The 16,489-nt window shown below is 44.6% G+C and overlaps 1 protein-coding gene across 3 annotated transcripts in view; it reads right to left on the bottom strand.

Moving 5' to 3' along the window:
• Positions 1–15,957, bottom strand: part of LRSAM1 (leucine rich repeat and sterile alpha motif containing 1) — a 169,151-nt gene extending 153,194 nt beyond the window's left edge. Inside the window, exons 1-3 of one of the 3 annotated variants that reach the window (XM_029612087.1) lie at positions 15,766–15,957; positions 11,775–11,867; positions 5,891–5,947 (exon numbers count right to left, since the gene is read on the bottom strand). In XM_029612087.1, the coding sequence (XP_029467947.1) occupies positions 5,891–5,947; positions 11,775–11,846 (129 nt within the window). In that variant the 5' untranslated portion in view covers positions 11,847–11,867; positions 15,766–15,957. Of the gene's footprint in view, positions 1–5,890; positions 5,948–11,774; positions 11,868–13,980; positions 14,331–15,765 lie in introns of those variants that run through there. The other 2 variants (XM_029612088.1, XM_029612086.1) reach the window with 2 other exon arrangements.
• Between the last annotated feature and the right edge of the window lie 532 nt (positions 15,958–16,489).

The following is a 16,489-nucleotide window of genomic DNA, read 5'->3' as shown; positions in this document are numbered from 1 at the left end:
TTTCCTCTGGAGCCGAGGCCACTCAAAACGCCATGCCGCGAGACAGTAGGGATCCGCATCCTGCAACCAGACGGGGCCCTGACGGAAGGGCCCCCGCGACCCCCTGGAGACGCATGGGACGCATGGTAGCCGCCCCCGACAAACTGAAAGAGGTCCACGAACCACGGACGGCGAGGCCATTCCGGAGCCACCATGATCATGTTGAACGGGTGCAATACTATGTGGCGCAGAATCTCGCCGAACATCGGCCACGGAGGAAAGACGTACAGCAGGATATCCGTCAGCCAGGGAAGCACCAATGCGTCGACTGCTTCTGCTCCCCTTTCCCAAAACCGATTGAAAAATCACGGAGCCTTCGCAGTGCAGCCTGTGGCCATCCAGTCCATGTGGGAATACCCCACGTCTTGCCGATGAGGCGAAACGCTTCGTCCGCCAGCTCCCATTCCCCGGGGTCCCGACGATGCCGGCTGAGAAAATCCGCCTGGACGTCGCCGATCCCGGCGGCGTGAGAGACTGCGACGTTGTCGAGATTTATTTCCGACCAAGCCATCAAGAGCCTCGCCTCCTCTGCTACCTGTGGGCTTCTCGTCCCTCCTTGGTGATGGATGTGGGCTTCTCGTCCCTCCTTGGCGAGTGATATAGGCCACTGTGGTTGCGTTGTCCGACAAAACACGGACTGCCCATCCCCTCAGCAGAGGTAGGACCGATTGCAGCGCCGGACCGCTCTGGTCTCCTGTCGGTTGATAGCCCCTCGGGCTGGAGACGCTGACCATAGGCCTTGAACTGACTGTCCTAGACAGACTGCTCCCCATCCGGAGAGACTGGCATCCGTGGTCACCACTGTCCAGGTGGGCACGAAGAGTGACACTCCAGAGATCAGAAGACTGGAATCGAGCCACCAGGCCAGGCTGGATCTCGCCCGGCCTACGAGTGGAAATGGATGGTAGAATTCCCCCGAAATCGGCTTCCAGCGGGATAGTAAGGACGACTGTAATGGCCGTAGATCAGTGAACGCCCCAGGGACCAACGCGAGAGTGGAGGCCATAGGACCCAGGACCATCAGGTAATTGCCGACTCGTGGTAGGCGTAGCGACAGCAAGCGCCTCACTCGAGACTGCAGTCCGCACCTTCGGTCCCGCGAGAGGAACACGCCGCAGTCGAAGGTATTCCAAGGTCTGCGTGGGTACCACTTGACTCTTGTTGAAAATGACTATCCAGCCTAGAGACTGCAAGAGTTGTAGGCCCCTGGCCACCGCCAGCCGACACTGATTCTCGGACCTCGCCCGAATCAACCAATCGTCCAGGTAAGGATGAACCAGCACCCTCCCGGCGTCGCTGCGCCGCAACCACGACCATTACCATCGTGAACGTACGAGGCGCCGTTGCCAGCCCCAAGCGGGAGAGCCCTGAATTGATAAAACCGTCATAGGACGCAGAACCTTAGGGATCGCTGAAACGACAGTTGAATGCCTACGTGAAGGTACGCCTCCATGAGATCTAGTGAGGCCAGGAACTCTCCTGTACGCCCCGAGGCGATCCCCGACCAAATAAACTCCATTTTGAAGTGAGGTACACGCCGGCTTCCGTTCACCCCTTTTAGATCCAGGATTGGTCTAGAAGAGCAGTCTTTCTTTGGAACAATAAAATAAATGGAGTAACGCCCCTTGCCGTGCTGACTGATCGGAACGGGGAAAAATGGCTCCCAAACTTTCCAAGCGCCGGATGGTGTCTAGCACTGCTGCCTTCTGTTCGGGAGCCTTGCACGGCGAGACCAGGAATTTGAGTGCTGGGGAACGAACAACTCTAATGCGTAGCCGTGCGTTATCACATTGAGGACCCCTTGGCCCGTAAGTTATACTGGCCCATTCCTCGACAAACAAGGGTAACCGCGCCCCTACCTTGGAAACGACGTGCTGGGGCTGAGGTGAGGGATGGGCCGGCCGCGTATCACAGTGAAGACTTGGGCTCCTCCCTGTCTACCGAAGCGTGTACTCCGAAAAGACTGCTGCCATTGAGGGATTCGGGAGGAAGGTGACCTATAGGAAGGACCTGTAGACCTTTGAGCACGCGAATTCCTGGGCCCTTGGAAATGGGATCTGGCCGAAAAGGAGGAGCGCGCCCTGAAATTTGTCCTCGGGCAGCCGCTTTGGACGAACCATCTGCAGCTCAGTTACGTAGCCATAGCAGGCGACGCACCGATACAGCCTCCACCCCGGACTTAGTGGATGTACGCCGCAACCCGTGGAGAGCATCTGCCCCATACGCAATTGCTGCCTCCACCTATTTGCCTGTGATGCCTCTGCCGCCGACAGACCTGGGTTCGACTGAAAAACTTGGGGCTCGCGCGTATAGCGAAGTTGGTACAGATGGCAGCCCGCAACCCAGGACAGACACCTCCAAACTCTTCTTGAGTTGCACTTCCCGCTTCCTATCCTGTATATCCCGGAGAGCCGTGGCTCCTGTAACCGGAATGGTCGACCTCTTCGTCACCACAGAGACTGCGGAATCCACCTTCGGCAGTCGAAGGAGTTCCAGCGCACCCTCGGGTAGCGGGTAAATCTTGTCCATGGCCTTACTGACCTGCAAGCGTAACTCCGGCGTATCCCATTCACCGAACAGGATATCTGTCGATGAAAAGTGAAAAGGAAATGCTACTGCCGGCCCCAAGAGACCTAAGAGCACCGGATCCATGTTTGCCTCTGGACGGGCCACCACCGGCGGAGCCTCTAATGCCAGTTCCTGAAGAATTGCTGGAATTAGCGGGGACATTGCCTCCCTGCGAAAAAGCCGCACCACTTTGGGGACCTCCCCTTCCACGGCTAGTGTCCCTTTGCCCACGCTGGGCTGGACGGGACCGTCCGCAGCCGCCTCCTCGGCCCCCATCAGGGGCTCCTCTGGAGACTCTGAGTGAACTGGAGATGAAGATTCCTTCTCCGACTTCTGAGGTACGCCACGCGGCGGATGCGTCCACCGCGAGGGCTCCCAAGAGCCCTCCGCAACAGCCATAGTGTTCTTCTTCCTTGGAGCAGACATACGGGTGGCCCTCCCCCGCGACGCCCCTCCGGCTGCGCGTACTATGCTTACAATTGAAAAGAAAGAATCCTGCACCACAAAATCAGATGACAAGAACCCGAATCTGAAGAAGAAGCCTCCGTGGTAGCCACCGGGGAACGAGGCCCCCCCGTGGGGACCCCCCCCACCGGACCCCGCTACGGAAAAAGCGCGGGGGGCAGAGCTGAATCTCCTGCTGTGAACCGAGCAACTTCGCGGCTGGGAATTAAAATGGCCGCCGCACTCGTACAGAGCGGGAAATAAAACAAAAACCTTGGGGCCTATCAGCCGAGCCCCCCCGCGCGGCGGCGATCGCGCGGTTCAGGACCGGACCCCCGGAGGCGATCCGGGCACTCCTCCTCCGCCCGTGAGACAGGAGCTGCAGAGACCTTGCCGCGATAAGCATGCGCGAGCCGAGCCGCAGGCCGACCCTCACGGCAGGCCGGTGATCGCGGCGAAAAACGGGCGGGAAACGCAGCGAAACAAAAAAATTTCAAAGTCGGCGACCTCCCTCCTGCTACCGGCGCCCCCCCCCCCCCCGAAACGGAGTGGAGACGCGAGGAAACGGAGAGCCGGCACAACAAAAACAAAAACCCTTTTTTTTTTTTTTTTTTTACACAGCTTGCAGCTGTCCTTGGTTCTGGAGCCCTTTTCCTGCAGGGGTGAGTGAACCGGGCTCCCCGGTGTCACCCCTGACGCTGCCACTAGCTCAGCCGGGTCCTCGACCCTGGCAGCGGCCTCAACCGGGGGAGGGTAGTCCCCTCAGGACCTCTCAACCCCCCTGGGAGGCAGGGCACCCAACTAAGAATTAAAAACAAAACCCAATTTAGTATACAAACCATTAGGCCTAACAAAAACTAACCCAAAAAACCAAACCTGACTAACCACCAAAATCAGGTCAGGCAGGGCTGTGACTGGACCTGCACCATCTACTGGAGACAGAGTAAGACTGAGGGGCTGTGACTGGCACAGGGGCTTATATGGCTCCGCCCACAAGTTTTAGTCTGTCTCCATCTACTGGTGCGGAGTCACAACCAGGTGTCCTGGACTGATCCTGGTACGTACAGGGAATCAGGAGTTCCCCACTCTGTTTCCACCAGCTTCCTAATGGACTTGTGATATGGGAAGGCTGTCTGGGGACCCTGAATCGTGTCCAGGACTGGATTTGCCCCCTCCAAATCAGAGTCCTCCTGGGGCATTTTAACCCCAAGTACCTGAAAAGCCTGAGGAAGTATGGCATTTAGCTCCTCCTTCCTAAAAAGACGAAATACCTTCGTTCATCCCCCTCGGGGACTGGGATTCCCTCAGGATCAGCCCCCTGACCCACCCCTCCTGCCACTGGATCTGCTGGTAAATCTTGGCCAGGAGGGTCGCCTGTCCCCACTGGAACTACATCAGAATCCTCTGACTCATCCCCACCTGGGCCTGATCCCAAAGGAGGACCCAACAATCTCTGGACAGAGGAAACACGTTTTGTAACAGATCAATTCTGCCTTGGCCCTACAGAACAGTCCCCCCGTGGCTGGGACCGAGAATACATACCAGCACACACTGCCTGCTGCTTGGCAATATAAGCTTCATGCAGCAGTAAAACAAAGTCAGCTGAAAAAGGACTTGAAACCCATTCCCCATAGGATAGGAGCTAGGGACCGGCAGCCTGGAACTCTGCTCCTCTTCCAAGTCCCCCTGATTGCATCAGGAGACAGAATGGGCCAGAGGCAAGTGCAGAGGAACATCCCCCCTCCCCCCCCTCCCAACGCTGAGCAGGAAGGGATCAGCCCTCTGGCCCGAACCTCAGAACAGTGCAGAGGCGGGAGCAATGGATGTCCAATGCTTTTTCACTGCTGCCAGGTCAACAGATGAGCCCTCCTCGCCCTCTGAGCATCCAGCGCCAACCTGAGCCAGCTGAGATGCGACTGTGCCGAGCCACATATGTGGCATGCTGGCCTGCGGCCCATCGTGATCGGGGATAAAGTTGACTGAGAGCACAAACAGAGAGAAAAACCTACCTCAGCACTAAACAGCCCCAAACAAAAATACACACACCAGTCGCCAAAGGAAGGAGGAGGAAGTCGCTCGCACAGCAGAGCTGCGCTACTGCCTTAAGCTCCTTTTTTTTTTTTTTAAACTTTATTCAACTCCCCAACGCTTAAACAGAGGCTTCAAAGAGGAAAAGGACTGCCTCAGAATAAAAGAATGTCCCGAGCCTGCAGCTGCCTCAGCGGCCTCGTGAAGGGGAAGGATCTGGACCACCAGATTTACACCCCACAGGCGCATGGACTGAGCACACACAAGGGTCACCAACTCCCGAAACGTCCACCTCAACTGGACAGGGAAGAACCTATTAGGATTTACAAAAACCACCTGGGAGGAAGACTCAAAAACAAAAAATTGCCCAGACTACAGAACTGCAGGTTTTGTACCATCTACCATCTGCTGGAGACAGAGAAATACTGAGGAACTGCAGGTGGCACATATGGTTAAGTAGTGTCAGTAAAACTTTCTCTGTCTCCATCTGCTGGCAGGGAGGCATAACCCCAGGAGTCTAGATTGATCTGGGTACATACAGGGAACTTATGATAAAGATTTATTACAAAAGAATAATCTTAATAGACAGATAAGACCAACTTATTATGAGCTTGAGTGTGTTATAGAGGGAGGGACTACTGCACATTTATGCCTCTGTTATTTAAAGGCACACACATATGCATCCACCTCTAAGAGTGTATTTGTGATGGTAATTTGATAAGCTCTCAGTGTCTTGAAATCAAATATTTTAATACACCCAAAAGACAGATATAGGTATTTTTATGAGACAGTTACCCCTTGATAATATTACCTCTGATAATTCACATTTAGATATGTCGAGAATATCATCTGCACCCGCTTCTTTTGCCTAAAAGATAAAGAAACATTGTTAGCTCAAATATGCAGCTAAAGGAGGTAATTTTAAAAGAATTTACATACATGAATGGCTTTTCAAAACTGCTACGATATATGCTACTTTTCCACTGTATGTTGCATCTTTTAAAAGCATTTTTACATGGTGAACAGTGTGCTACTTGTTGAATTTGCCCCAAAATATAATTCTTTATGTACCAAAAGTTCTGGACAATCCCAGACAATTTAGCAAAACCACCTGGAATTACACCAGCACTTCAATGAGTGAAAGTTTGCTTAACTTGTTTTGGCCCTGCCACTTCAGAATAGATTAATGAAGCCACAAGGCATTAGGTCATCTACATTGCCATGTAAGGATGCAGGGAAATTCTTGTTTCTTTTTGTAGTCATTACCCAACACAGCAATGCTCCAGGTTGGTTAAGAAGAAATGTAAGCTTACCTGATAATTTCCTTTCCTCGAGTCCTGCTAGACCAGTTATTACTTCTGGGACTTCTCCAGAGCCGCCAGAGATAGAGGACACACTTTTCTCCCTTGTGACATCATATCAGCTATAAGGGAGGGGTGGCTTGAGGCAGTTGCCAGTAGCTTTCTATCAAAACAATTACCCTATTCAAAAGGGGAGAAAACAAATCAGTGATGTATTGGAGAAATTCCTTGGCTCGGTCTCCATGATTGCCAACCTCAATTGGTGTGCTGTTATTATAAGGAGGACTATAAGCATTATATTTGGATGTCGGAGTATCGTTTAATTTGAAAGTGTATTTTGCATTGATTTAAGTATTTCAAGCCTGGTAGCACTGGGGTATAATATATCGTTTTGGAAAATCAAAGCTTTTAGATAAATTACAGACACTTTAGAAAATTTACAGAGACTTTAAAAAAATTTTTTAATAAAAATCTAGGATGGAAGGAAGTTGATTAGTTTATGATTATAAAAATACTACACAATTGTTGAACAGGTTGGCGACAGCGCTGAAAATGATATGAAACTAGCAACCCTTCCTTTAACATTTTTTTGAATAATGTTTTCTTTAGTTATATAGGTCTATTTCTGATTTTGTGACAACTGTTATTATATACATAATTTGTTTGTATAGGTCCCTATTTTTTTCCTCCATATGTGTTACTATTACTTTCTAAGAGGGAAATAAACCTAGGACTTCCGCCCCGACCCTGAGAAAAGAGAGGTTTGTAGGCATGAGAATGGAAAAGAAAGAATGAGGTAAATGCTTCCATACTGCTGACGCCTAGTTGCAGCAGCCATTTCTGGGTAGGTCCTGGACTGGTCTAGCAGGACTCAAGGAAGGGAAATTATCAGGTAAGCTTAAAATTTCACCTTCTTTATCTTCCTGCTAGATCAATCATTACTTGTAGAAAGTATCCAAGCTAATACTTTCTAGGAGGAATGCAAGTGCTGGCCTTAGAATATTTGATCCAAATACTGCATCTGCCTTTGTCCGTATATCCAGACTGTAACGCTTGGTAAAGGAATGTAAAGAATCCCAGGTGGTCTCTCTGCAGATATCTTCTGGGACCACCAATGATGCCTCAACCCATGACACCGCTTATCTACCAGCAGAGTGCGGCCAGAGAGAGGCTGGAGCTTGTTTAAAGTTACTGGCAATGAGCTATGAGCTTTCGTTAATGTCAACTGACGAATAATAAATAACTTGATCTAGGGACATAGATACCATTATTTGGTATTACTTTTCCCCAGTTTCTGTGAAACTAAAAACATTTTTTCTGAAGTGTGTTTATTATTGTTTTTATTATGTATGTATTTTTGCTCATCGCCTAGGCCTATTCTGTGTTAGGCGATCAATAAATTTTAATAAATGAAATGAAATGAAAAATGCAAGCCACATCTCCCTTATAGCTGACAAGAAGTCACACGGAAGAAAACAAAGATGTGTCCTCTGCCTCAGGTAGCTGTGACTGGTCTAGCAGGAAGATAAAAATTTGAGTTTAAACAAACTTTCACTCACTGAAGTGCTGGCAAAACTCAAGGTGGTTTGGCTACACTCTCTGGGACTGGCCAAAAAACTTATACTGCATAAACAATTATATTTTGGGACAAATTCAACAAGTTGGACATTATCACACAGATCTCAGACATGGCTTTTCAAAGTGTTAATATCTTATCTTTTCTATGTCTGAAGGAGCAGTATCAAAATGGATTACTAATGAGACGCATAGCGTACCGCAAAATACCATGGGAGCATTTTGCAATTAAAAAAAGAAATATTTTCAATCCATTATTTTCAATTTAAGATGTCTATTCTGTCTTTCTAGTTATTAAGCCACTTTAAGGGGGATTACAAAAAGTGCAAGTCAAGCAAACACAAATATAAGAGTAGCACATATAATAGATCTGCATTATAATACATAAACAATAGTACACATCCTACTAACCCAAAATGATATCATCTAAAGTCCCCATTAAAGGAAACCATTCACACATATGTTACATTTAAACATGATGGTAGAAAAAGTCCATACAGCCCATCTAGTCTGCCCACCCATCTAATTTATATAGTCCAAACAATTTCCATCACACCTTCAGAAATCCCTTTATTTATCCTATGCTTTCTTGAATTCAGATACCGTTTCTGTCTCCACCATCTCCACAGAGGCGCCGTGCCATGCATCCCACTACACTCTCTGTAAAGAAATATTTCCCAAGATTACTCCTGAATCTCCCCCCTTTCACCCTCATCCCATAACACCTTGTTCTAGAGCCTTCCTCTTCCATGCCTTTTGTGCATAGAAACCTTTGAGATATTTAAATGTCACTATTATATCACCCCATATCTTGCTTTTCCTCTACAGTATATATGTTTAGATCTTTAAGTCTATCCCCATATGCTCTAGAACTAAGACCACAGATCATTTTAGTAGCCACCCTCTGGACCATCTCCAACTGCTTTATATCCTTTGAGGGTATGGTGAATTGTGCACAGTATTCCAAATGTCTCACCAATGACCTATAGAAAAGCAATATCACATCCTTTTATCTGCTGACCATTCCTCTCCCTATGCAGCCAAGCATCTTTCTAGCTTTTGCCATCACTTTAGCTACCTGTTGGTCATCTTAAGATCATCAAATACAATCACCCCCCTAACCTGCTCTTCTTTTATGCTTAGAAAAATTTCACCTCCAACATTGTACCTCTCCCTTGGGTGTTTGCAACTTAAATGCATTATCTTGCATTTTTTAGCATTAAATCTTCCAACTTCCTCCTGCTCCTTTTATTTCCAATGCAATCAAAACCTGTTCCTCCTCCTCCTAATAACCCAGCCATTGCAGAGACAGTTCTTGGTAGGAAACCACAAATCATGGTGCCCTTTGAATCCCAAGTCAGGGGCACCCTGAATATCCTCCATTGGTGGAGCTTTTTCTACCAGGTCAATGATTTTCCTATTATGTTGATATCTTCCTCTAATGCCATACACTCTAATTCTCTCATCTATGCAGCGATCGCATAGTACTGGTTTTCAGAAAAATGCTTTGACAGCATCGAAACAACATTCTGTTCTTTTATACTCATACTTGGCTACCCCGTTTATTGCTATTTGATTCAGCAACAAAGTTTTTTTTTATTTGTCTGCACACAGAATTATAACCATGCTCGGGTTCCGGATCGTAGCTTCAAATGCCTAAATAACACACGTGTGGTTGAGAGGATCAAACACATATAGGTAATCATTTACGTGGCTCGCTTGTTTGCTCTGAGGTGTTGTACATTGGCTGTTTTCATCATTTATTGTCCATTCCATCCTCCACATGGTCCACTGCGTTCTTAGCAGAATTTTTTTTTTTTAAATATATTTTTTAATTATTTTTTATTTTTAACCTTATTTTTTAATTTTGGTTTTTAATTCTTTTCAACTAAAGACCAGTCGAATTCAAGACCTTTTTATCCTTTCAATAGATTATAACACCAAGTTGCTCTATCTGGATTCACAAGTAGTGATGACTGCTTATTGTACCTTTGACTGTACTCTCAAAAAATCTCATCTTGACCAATCTAACATTGCCAACTTTAGACCTATATCCAATCTCCCCTTCATAGCCAAAATATTAGAAAAATTAGTTAATCAGCAACTCCAAGAACACCTTGAAAAACAAAATACTTTTTCCAGCTCAGCATGGTTTCAGAAGTACTCTCAGCACGGAAACCCTATTAATATCTCTCTCTAATTTAATCCTAAAGGATTAGACAATGGACAAAAATTCATCCTTATTCTCCTTGATATTTCTGCTGCCTTTGACACCGTAAACCATAGTATTCTTCTGAAAAGACTAGAGGAAATCGGTTTATGTGATATCACTATCAACTGGTTCACATCATACCTATGCAATAGATCGTACATAGTCAAAACTAATTACAAGGAATCTAAACTAATTCCTCTTCCACATGGAGTCCCTCAAGGTTCTTCATTATCTTCAACACTTTTTAATATATATTCACTCCCACTATGTAAACTCCTATCTGATCTTAAATCATCATATTACATTTATGCAGACGATGTTCAAATTATTCTCCCGATAAATAACAACATTTCTAATACTCTTAACCTTTGGAGCACCTACCTCACTACAATCCAACATCTATTAATACAATTGGCCCTCACTCTCAATCACAATAAAACAGAAATTCTCTATATCTGTAATAAATCCTCACCTTTAATTGACCTCCATCTTAATAACTATAAAACTAACAAAAAAATTCTACTCAATATAAGAGATCTAGGAGTCAATTTAGACTCAGAACTATGTTTTAAGCAACATAATAATATCATAAAATAAGGCTTCTACAAGCTTCAAATATTAAAAAGGATTAAACCTCTCCATCACCATGGATTATCACATTATCTTGCAAACCCTTTTATTTTCTAAATTAGATTATTGTAATGCAATTCTTCTTGGATTACCTGCTTCCACCATTGCCCCACTTCAACTCTTACAAAATGCTGCGGCAAGGTTACTCAGCAACCTCAAAAGATCAGATCACATTACTCCAGTTCTAAAAGACCTACACTGGTTGCCAATACTTTATAAAATTCAATACAAGGCCTTATCTCTTATTCATAAAACTTTGTATAATAACAAGACAAATTGGAAGGATACAACATTTTTCTTCCAAGTTTCAAAAAGAAATTTACATTCCACAAACACTGGTCTCCTTGAAGCTCCCTCTCCAAAACTGTCCCGCCTCACTTCAACAAGACAACGTGCCTTCTCAATAGCCGGACCACTCTTATGGAATACCCTTCCAACTGATCTGAGACTTGAATCATCCTCACAAACTTTTAGAAAGAATCTAAAAGCATGGCTTTTTCAAAAAGCATTTATAACATGATAAGAAGAATTAACACCTAATTCTAACTTATTTATCTCTCTTTTTATTTCTCCTTCTCTGTTTTATTATTTTCCGTTTTACTTTCTATTACAATGTAATATCTCTAATTTTTGTTATATGTAAACCGATGTGATGGCTTTAGTTGAATGTCGATATATAAAAAACAAATAAATAAATTACATTACAGTGAACTAGATTACAGTTACATTTAAAGCATTATATCAAAGTCTTTACACAGATCATATTTCTAGCAAAACTTCCTAGTTTTTGAATGAGTTTTTATTTGCAGGGTTTTTTCCTTTATCTTTTGCTTCTCGTATGCTTAAAAAAAAGCACACAACTATGGTATTTGGCAAGTCCGCAATGAAAACCTCTTTTCTAGTTGCTATATATACAGGGGCTCTGATTTATCTTGAGAGAGAGATGAACAACAATACAGTTAATAAACAATCCTTACTAAACACATTTGGTACTCAAGACGTTTTCGGGCCTCATCACTGGGTCTTCGTCTTCGGAAAAACAGCGGCATCTTCCTCTGCAATGCAGACACCTGTAAATTAGATTTATATTTTAGATTACACAGTATTTCTATGTTTTACTAACTACATTTCAAGTTCTATTTTTATGTATGTACGTATTTTATTGGAAACCGCTTTGATCTACCTCCATTGAAGAAGCAGTATATGAAAAATTTTAAATAAATAAACCAATCATTAGTGTACACAGTCCTCTACAAGAAAAGCCACAAGGTTAAAATGGCTTTGCTCCATAAATTAGAGCAAACAGGGTAAAGAGACCTGCACTATATCTAATCGTTCAGAATTAATTAGCCAAGACAACAAAAATCTAGATTGGGTTGGTCTGAACACAATAGGGAAGGGCTTCCTCTGCCAAGCCAGACTGCACATCATTTACATTTCACAGTGTACTCCAAGGAGAATGGTCTCAGCTGAGGCTCTGCCAGTTAAATGTAGTGCTGCACTCCAGCTTTCCAAGCTACTAATCTAAAACAGGGCTTTAACTGCAAGACAAACTGCTCCCTGTCATTGAATATGCAAAAACTACCAAAGAGTGACAGTTAAAAGAAAGGTTCCAGGAGGAACTTGTTTCAGTCGTTAGGGCAGAAATTCCAGGGCCCTAATCTGCATTATTTTGAATTTTAGAGCATTTATGAATCGCTTACAGATTCCATTAAATCTCACAAAGCAATGTACATCTTAACAACAACTGGATATCAGACTACAGGAATAGAATAGGATAATACATATGGAAGGGAACAATAGGAACATAAGAACATCCTGAACAAAACACAAACTACAACCATATGGGCAACCTAGATGATAGCAGTATTGCAATTTAGTGGTCATCTAAATTCTGAGCCCTTCAATATGTTACAACAATGGAATTTGAACCGCTAACAAGAAGTTAAAAATGGATTAGACATTAAAGAAGGCAGGGCTGGTGCAGGGGTATTAGCCCTAGGTGAGCCTTCTGTCTTGCGTCCCCCTCCCCCCATCATGCCAACCCCCCTGGTCTCGGCCCTGGCAGGATGGGCACTGCTCGTGGCCCACCAAATCTCTACTCCTCTGCCGCGAGCGGGATAGGTTCCACTCATGGCCCCACATGGCTGCTCTTTGGCACCCCCTAAGGGTCAGCGCCCAAGGCAACCGTCTAGTTCACCTAATAGGATGTGCTGGCCCTGAAAGAAAGTCAACCGAATATGAGTGGCTATATTCTCTTCATAGGAATGTCCTAGGACTGGTGGTCGAGAAATTATTTTTTATTTTGCTCAAACTGATGGAAGGTCTAGCTAGACAACCAAGCTTTAGCATTTTTATGGAAAGTGGGGTAGCAGGCTTCAAGACAAATGTGCTGAGGAATCTCATTCCATATTTAAAAGCGTAGCAGCTAAAGGCACTCTGCCTTGTGCTGGACAGTTTGGTAGCAGACAGACAATCATGGGGGGGGGGGGGGGGCAAGAAGGGTCATTCATGAGGAATGGAGTTCTCTAGAAGGGTTGTAGTGTGGTAGGAGCCTTGAGAGATACTCTAGGGCCAGTTTGTTCACACATTTGTATGTGAAACAGAGGATCTTGAATTTAATCCTGGCTTTTATCGGGAGCCAGTGTAATTTGATTAGAATGGGCCTTATATGCTCAGATGTTTTGATGCCCATCAAAAGTCTGGCTGCAGTGTTTTGAATGAGCTGCAACTGTTTCATGTTAGTTTTGGAGATGGGAGGGAAGAAATTAGGAAAGAAATATCAGTGTCAAAAAGGCATGCATTTGTTGCCTCAGCTACAAACCAAACAGCATCAGGCATTGACTGATGTTTTCTAATATATACCACACACTGTCAATCAATTGAAAGTATAACCCCCTCCTCCCCAGTACACCTGCACCCCATTAACTGTTTTGATGGGAGCAGGTGGCAAGACTGAATGGTGAATGTGGTTCTTTCCTGACAAGTGCATACCCCACCCCCATGAAGATCTCTCTCTCCTCTCCACCCCATCCAAGTACAGTCCTCTTCTTCCTCCTTCCCACTCACCCCCATCATTCTCATCTCTTCTTCCCCTCACAACACAATCCTCTTATGCACCCTAATCACTCCACTCATTCTCCTCTCTCTACCCCAGCTCTGTTAGTTTCTTGTTATACTCACCTCAAACTCCTGTTGCAGCATCCTCTGTCCTCCCAGTCTGTTAGGCCAGAGAACCTGGTCACCTTCTGTAAGTCTTCAGCCCCCAAGACCCTATAAGGAGCGAGGGGGCAGTGCCTAGCCACACTGTTCCGGTGGAAGGCTCCTCACTTTGTTCTTCAGTTGGCAAGGTCTCGGGAGCCTCACCAATCTGTTGCTTCAAACTACCAGCTCTTCCTGCTGTTCTCCTTCTGGGGCAGCTTTCATCTATCCTTGCTCACAAACTTACCCGCATAACTTTCCACTACCAGGAAAGGTGTGCACACAAGTTCTAAATACGGAACACCCAATAACCATGAGGCATATAATATACAATTTATTGAAGCCTTACTTAGAATAATAACCCCCCCCCCCCCGGCAAACCCCTATAATCTATCTTTTTTCATGTTATATGTCTACCATTGTAATACTTCCGTTTAGTATTGTTTGTCCAACTTGTAAAACTTATTATAATTATGAATATTTTACCTGTAAACCGTTATGAACTAGTGATTCTCACATGGAATGGCGGTATATAAAACATTTAAATAAATAAGTAAATAAATGCATACATATCATCCTCAAAAAGTAGAGACATAGGATAACCAGGGCAGGAAATATATTTTGAAAATGTATACACTGGCCAAAACATTAGAAATCCTGATCGCCATCATCTATAAACTACTCTTATCACAATCCCCATCATCTTCCTATATAAAATTCCTAACCTTGGCTGATTCTGTTTAAGTTGTCAGATCAGGGGTTAGAAATTCCTGCTCCCTCTTGACTGGCAGTAACCCGATCATTTTTGAAACTCGCAGGCTATTCATACTAATCTCACAATGCATGAGATAAGCATGGTCAGCCCAAAAGCTTGCAATGCCAACATTCAAGAGGGAACAATGTGAGAGTGGGAGAAGAGGTATATGGCAACTGGATGGGAGATTGTTGCTGCCCATTTTTAGCACTTGGATAAAAAATTCTTGCTAACCCATTTTCAATTGTTTAATTCTGTTAAAATATATTTCATAAAATTCACAAGGTGACAGCTTTCACCTAAAAGTGTGTATATATATATATATATATATATATATATATATATATATATTATGGGGTAGATTAATAAACTATTAATCAATAGAGAATTTTCACTGCTTGTTGCCAGCATTAGTAGCATGGGATCTATTTAATATATGAGTATTTGCCAAATACTTGTGACTTAGATTGGCTGCTTTTGCAAACAGGATACTGGGTTTGATGGACCCTTGGTCTCACCCAGTATACCTTATGTTCTTAAATTTAAATGCCATTAAATTCTAAACAGCACTAATCAAACAGCAAATGACAAAATCAAAACCAACTTCTATTTCGCCAAAGAACGTAACACATTAAAAAAAAGAAATTGACATAATAAATATCACAGGGTTGCCAAGACACTGAGATAACAACAATAGCAACACAGTACCGCAGCCATCAGAGCTGTCAGCCACAGGGAATACACAAATTTAATTTAATTAATGCATTTCTACCCAAAACGGCATACAAAAATGAGCCACGATAAGAACATTCAGCAATACAAGATACCAAACAAGCGAGGATAACGTTCACTTAACAAATATCATTGCCCGCACCCAGTGCAGACCATGAAGCCAAAAGGTCAGCAGACGCCCAAGACCGCCGCACCATGCATGTAATGTTGCAGCTCCTGTTCCGGGCTGATTATATAATATAACGCTCTTCTCCCGGGATACCGGGGAGAAGCTGACTTACCGGAGGAATAATAGGAGCGCTTATCGCCAGCTTCCGTCCCCGTCCAGCCCGGCACCCTCTTCCGCCCTGCCTTCCTTTCACACTCTCTTCATCTGCACCGAGCAGGCGGCTTCCGGCATCCCCTCCCGCATGAGCCAGACACCACCATAGAGACAGGCTCCCGCGTGGCTAGAAGGACTTTAGCCAGTGTTTTACACTTCCCCTTTCCGTTAGAGAAACCTCTACAATATAAATAACAATAAATAAATAACTCTTTTAAAAGGCGAGCAAGTTAGATTGGAGCGACAACCCAAAATTAAAAATTAAGAGAATGGAGTTGTTGGTGGGGTTTTTTCACACAGAGGCATTGGGGCACACTGTACAAATTAGGGGAGGGGTACCTGGACCAGATTAAATAAATACAATGGTACTGCTTGGGGATTTAGGAGCTAAATAAGCCTTTGTTCTTCTTAGAGCGGCGTGGAAACAGGTACGCGTCACTCACCGCTGTTCTGTGACACTTTCCATGTAGCAAATATATTGTAATGTATGAGATCTAGAAAAATAATCAGAAACAGCCATAGGCTTGTGATGTATGTAGAGAGCACTGAAGCTCAAGCTCGGGAAAAATATCTATATTCTTACCTACAAACAGACGTATGGGGAGAATGAAATAGAATAATAACCGTACACACCACAAATGAATGCTATAAGAGCGCTATCATCATGACCAAAATATCCATTA

Source organism: Rhinatrema bivittatum, chromosome 8 (genome assembly GCF_901001135.1).
Source record: "Rhinatrema bivittatum chromosome 8, aRhiBiv1.1, whole genome shotgun sequence".
Taxonomy (NCBI): Eukaryota; Metazoa; Chordata; class Amphibia; order Gymnophiona; family Rhinatrematidae; genus Rhinatrema; species Rhinatrema bivittatum.
Note: the sequence above shows the minus strand (reverse complement) of the source record. Positions and strands in the feature narration are given on the sequence as shown.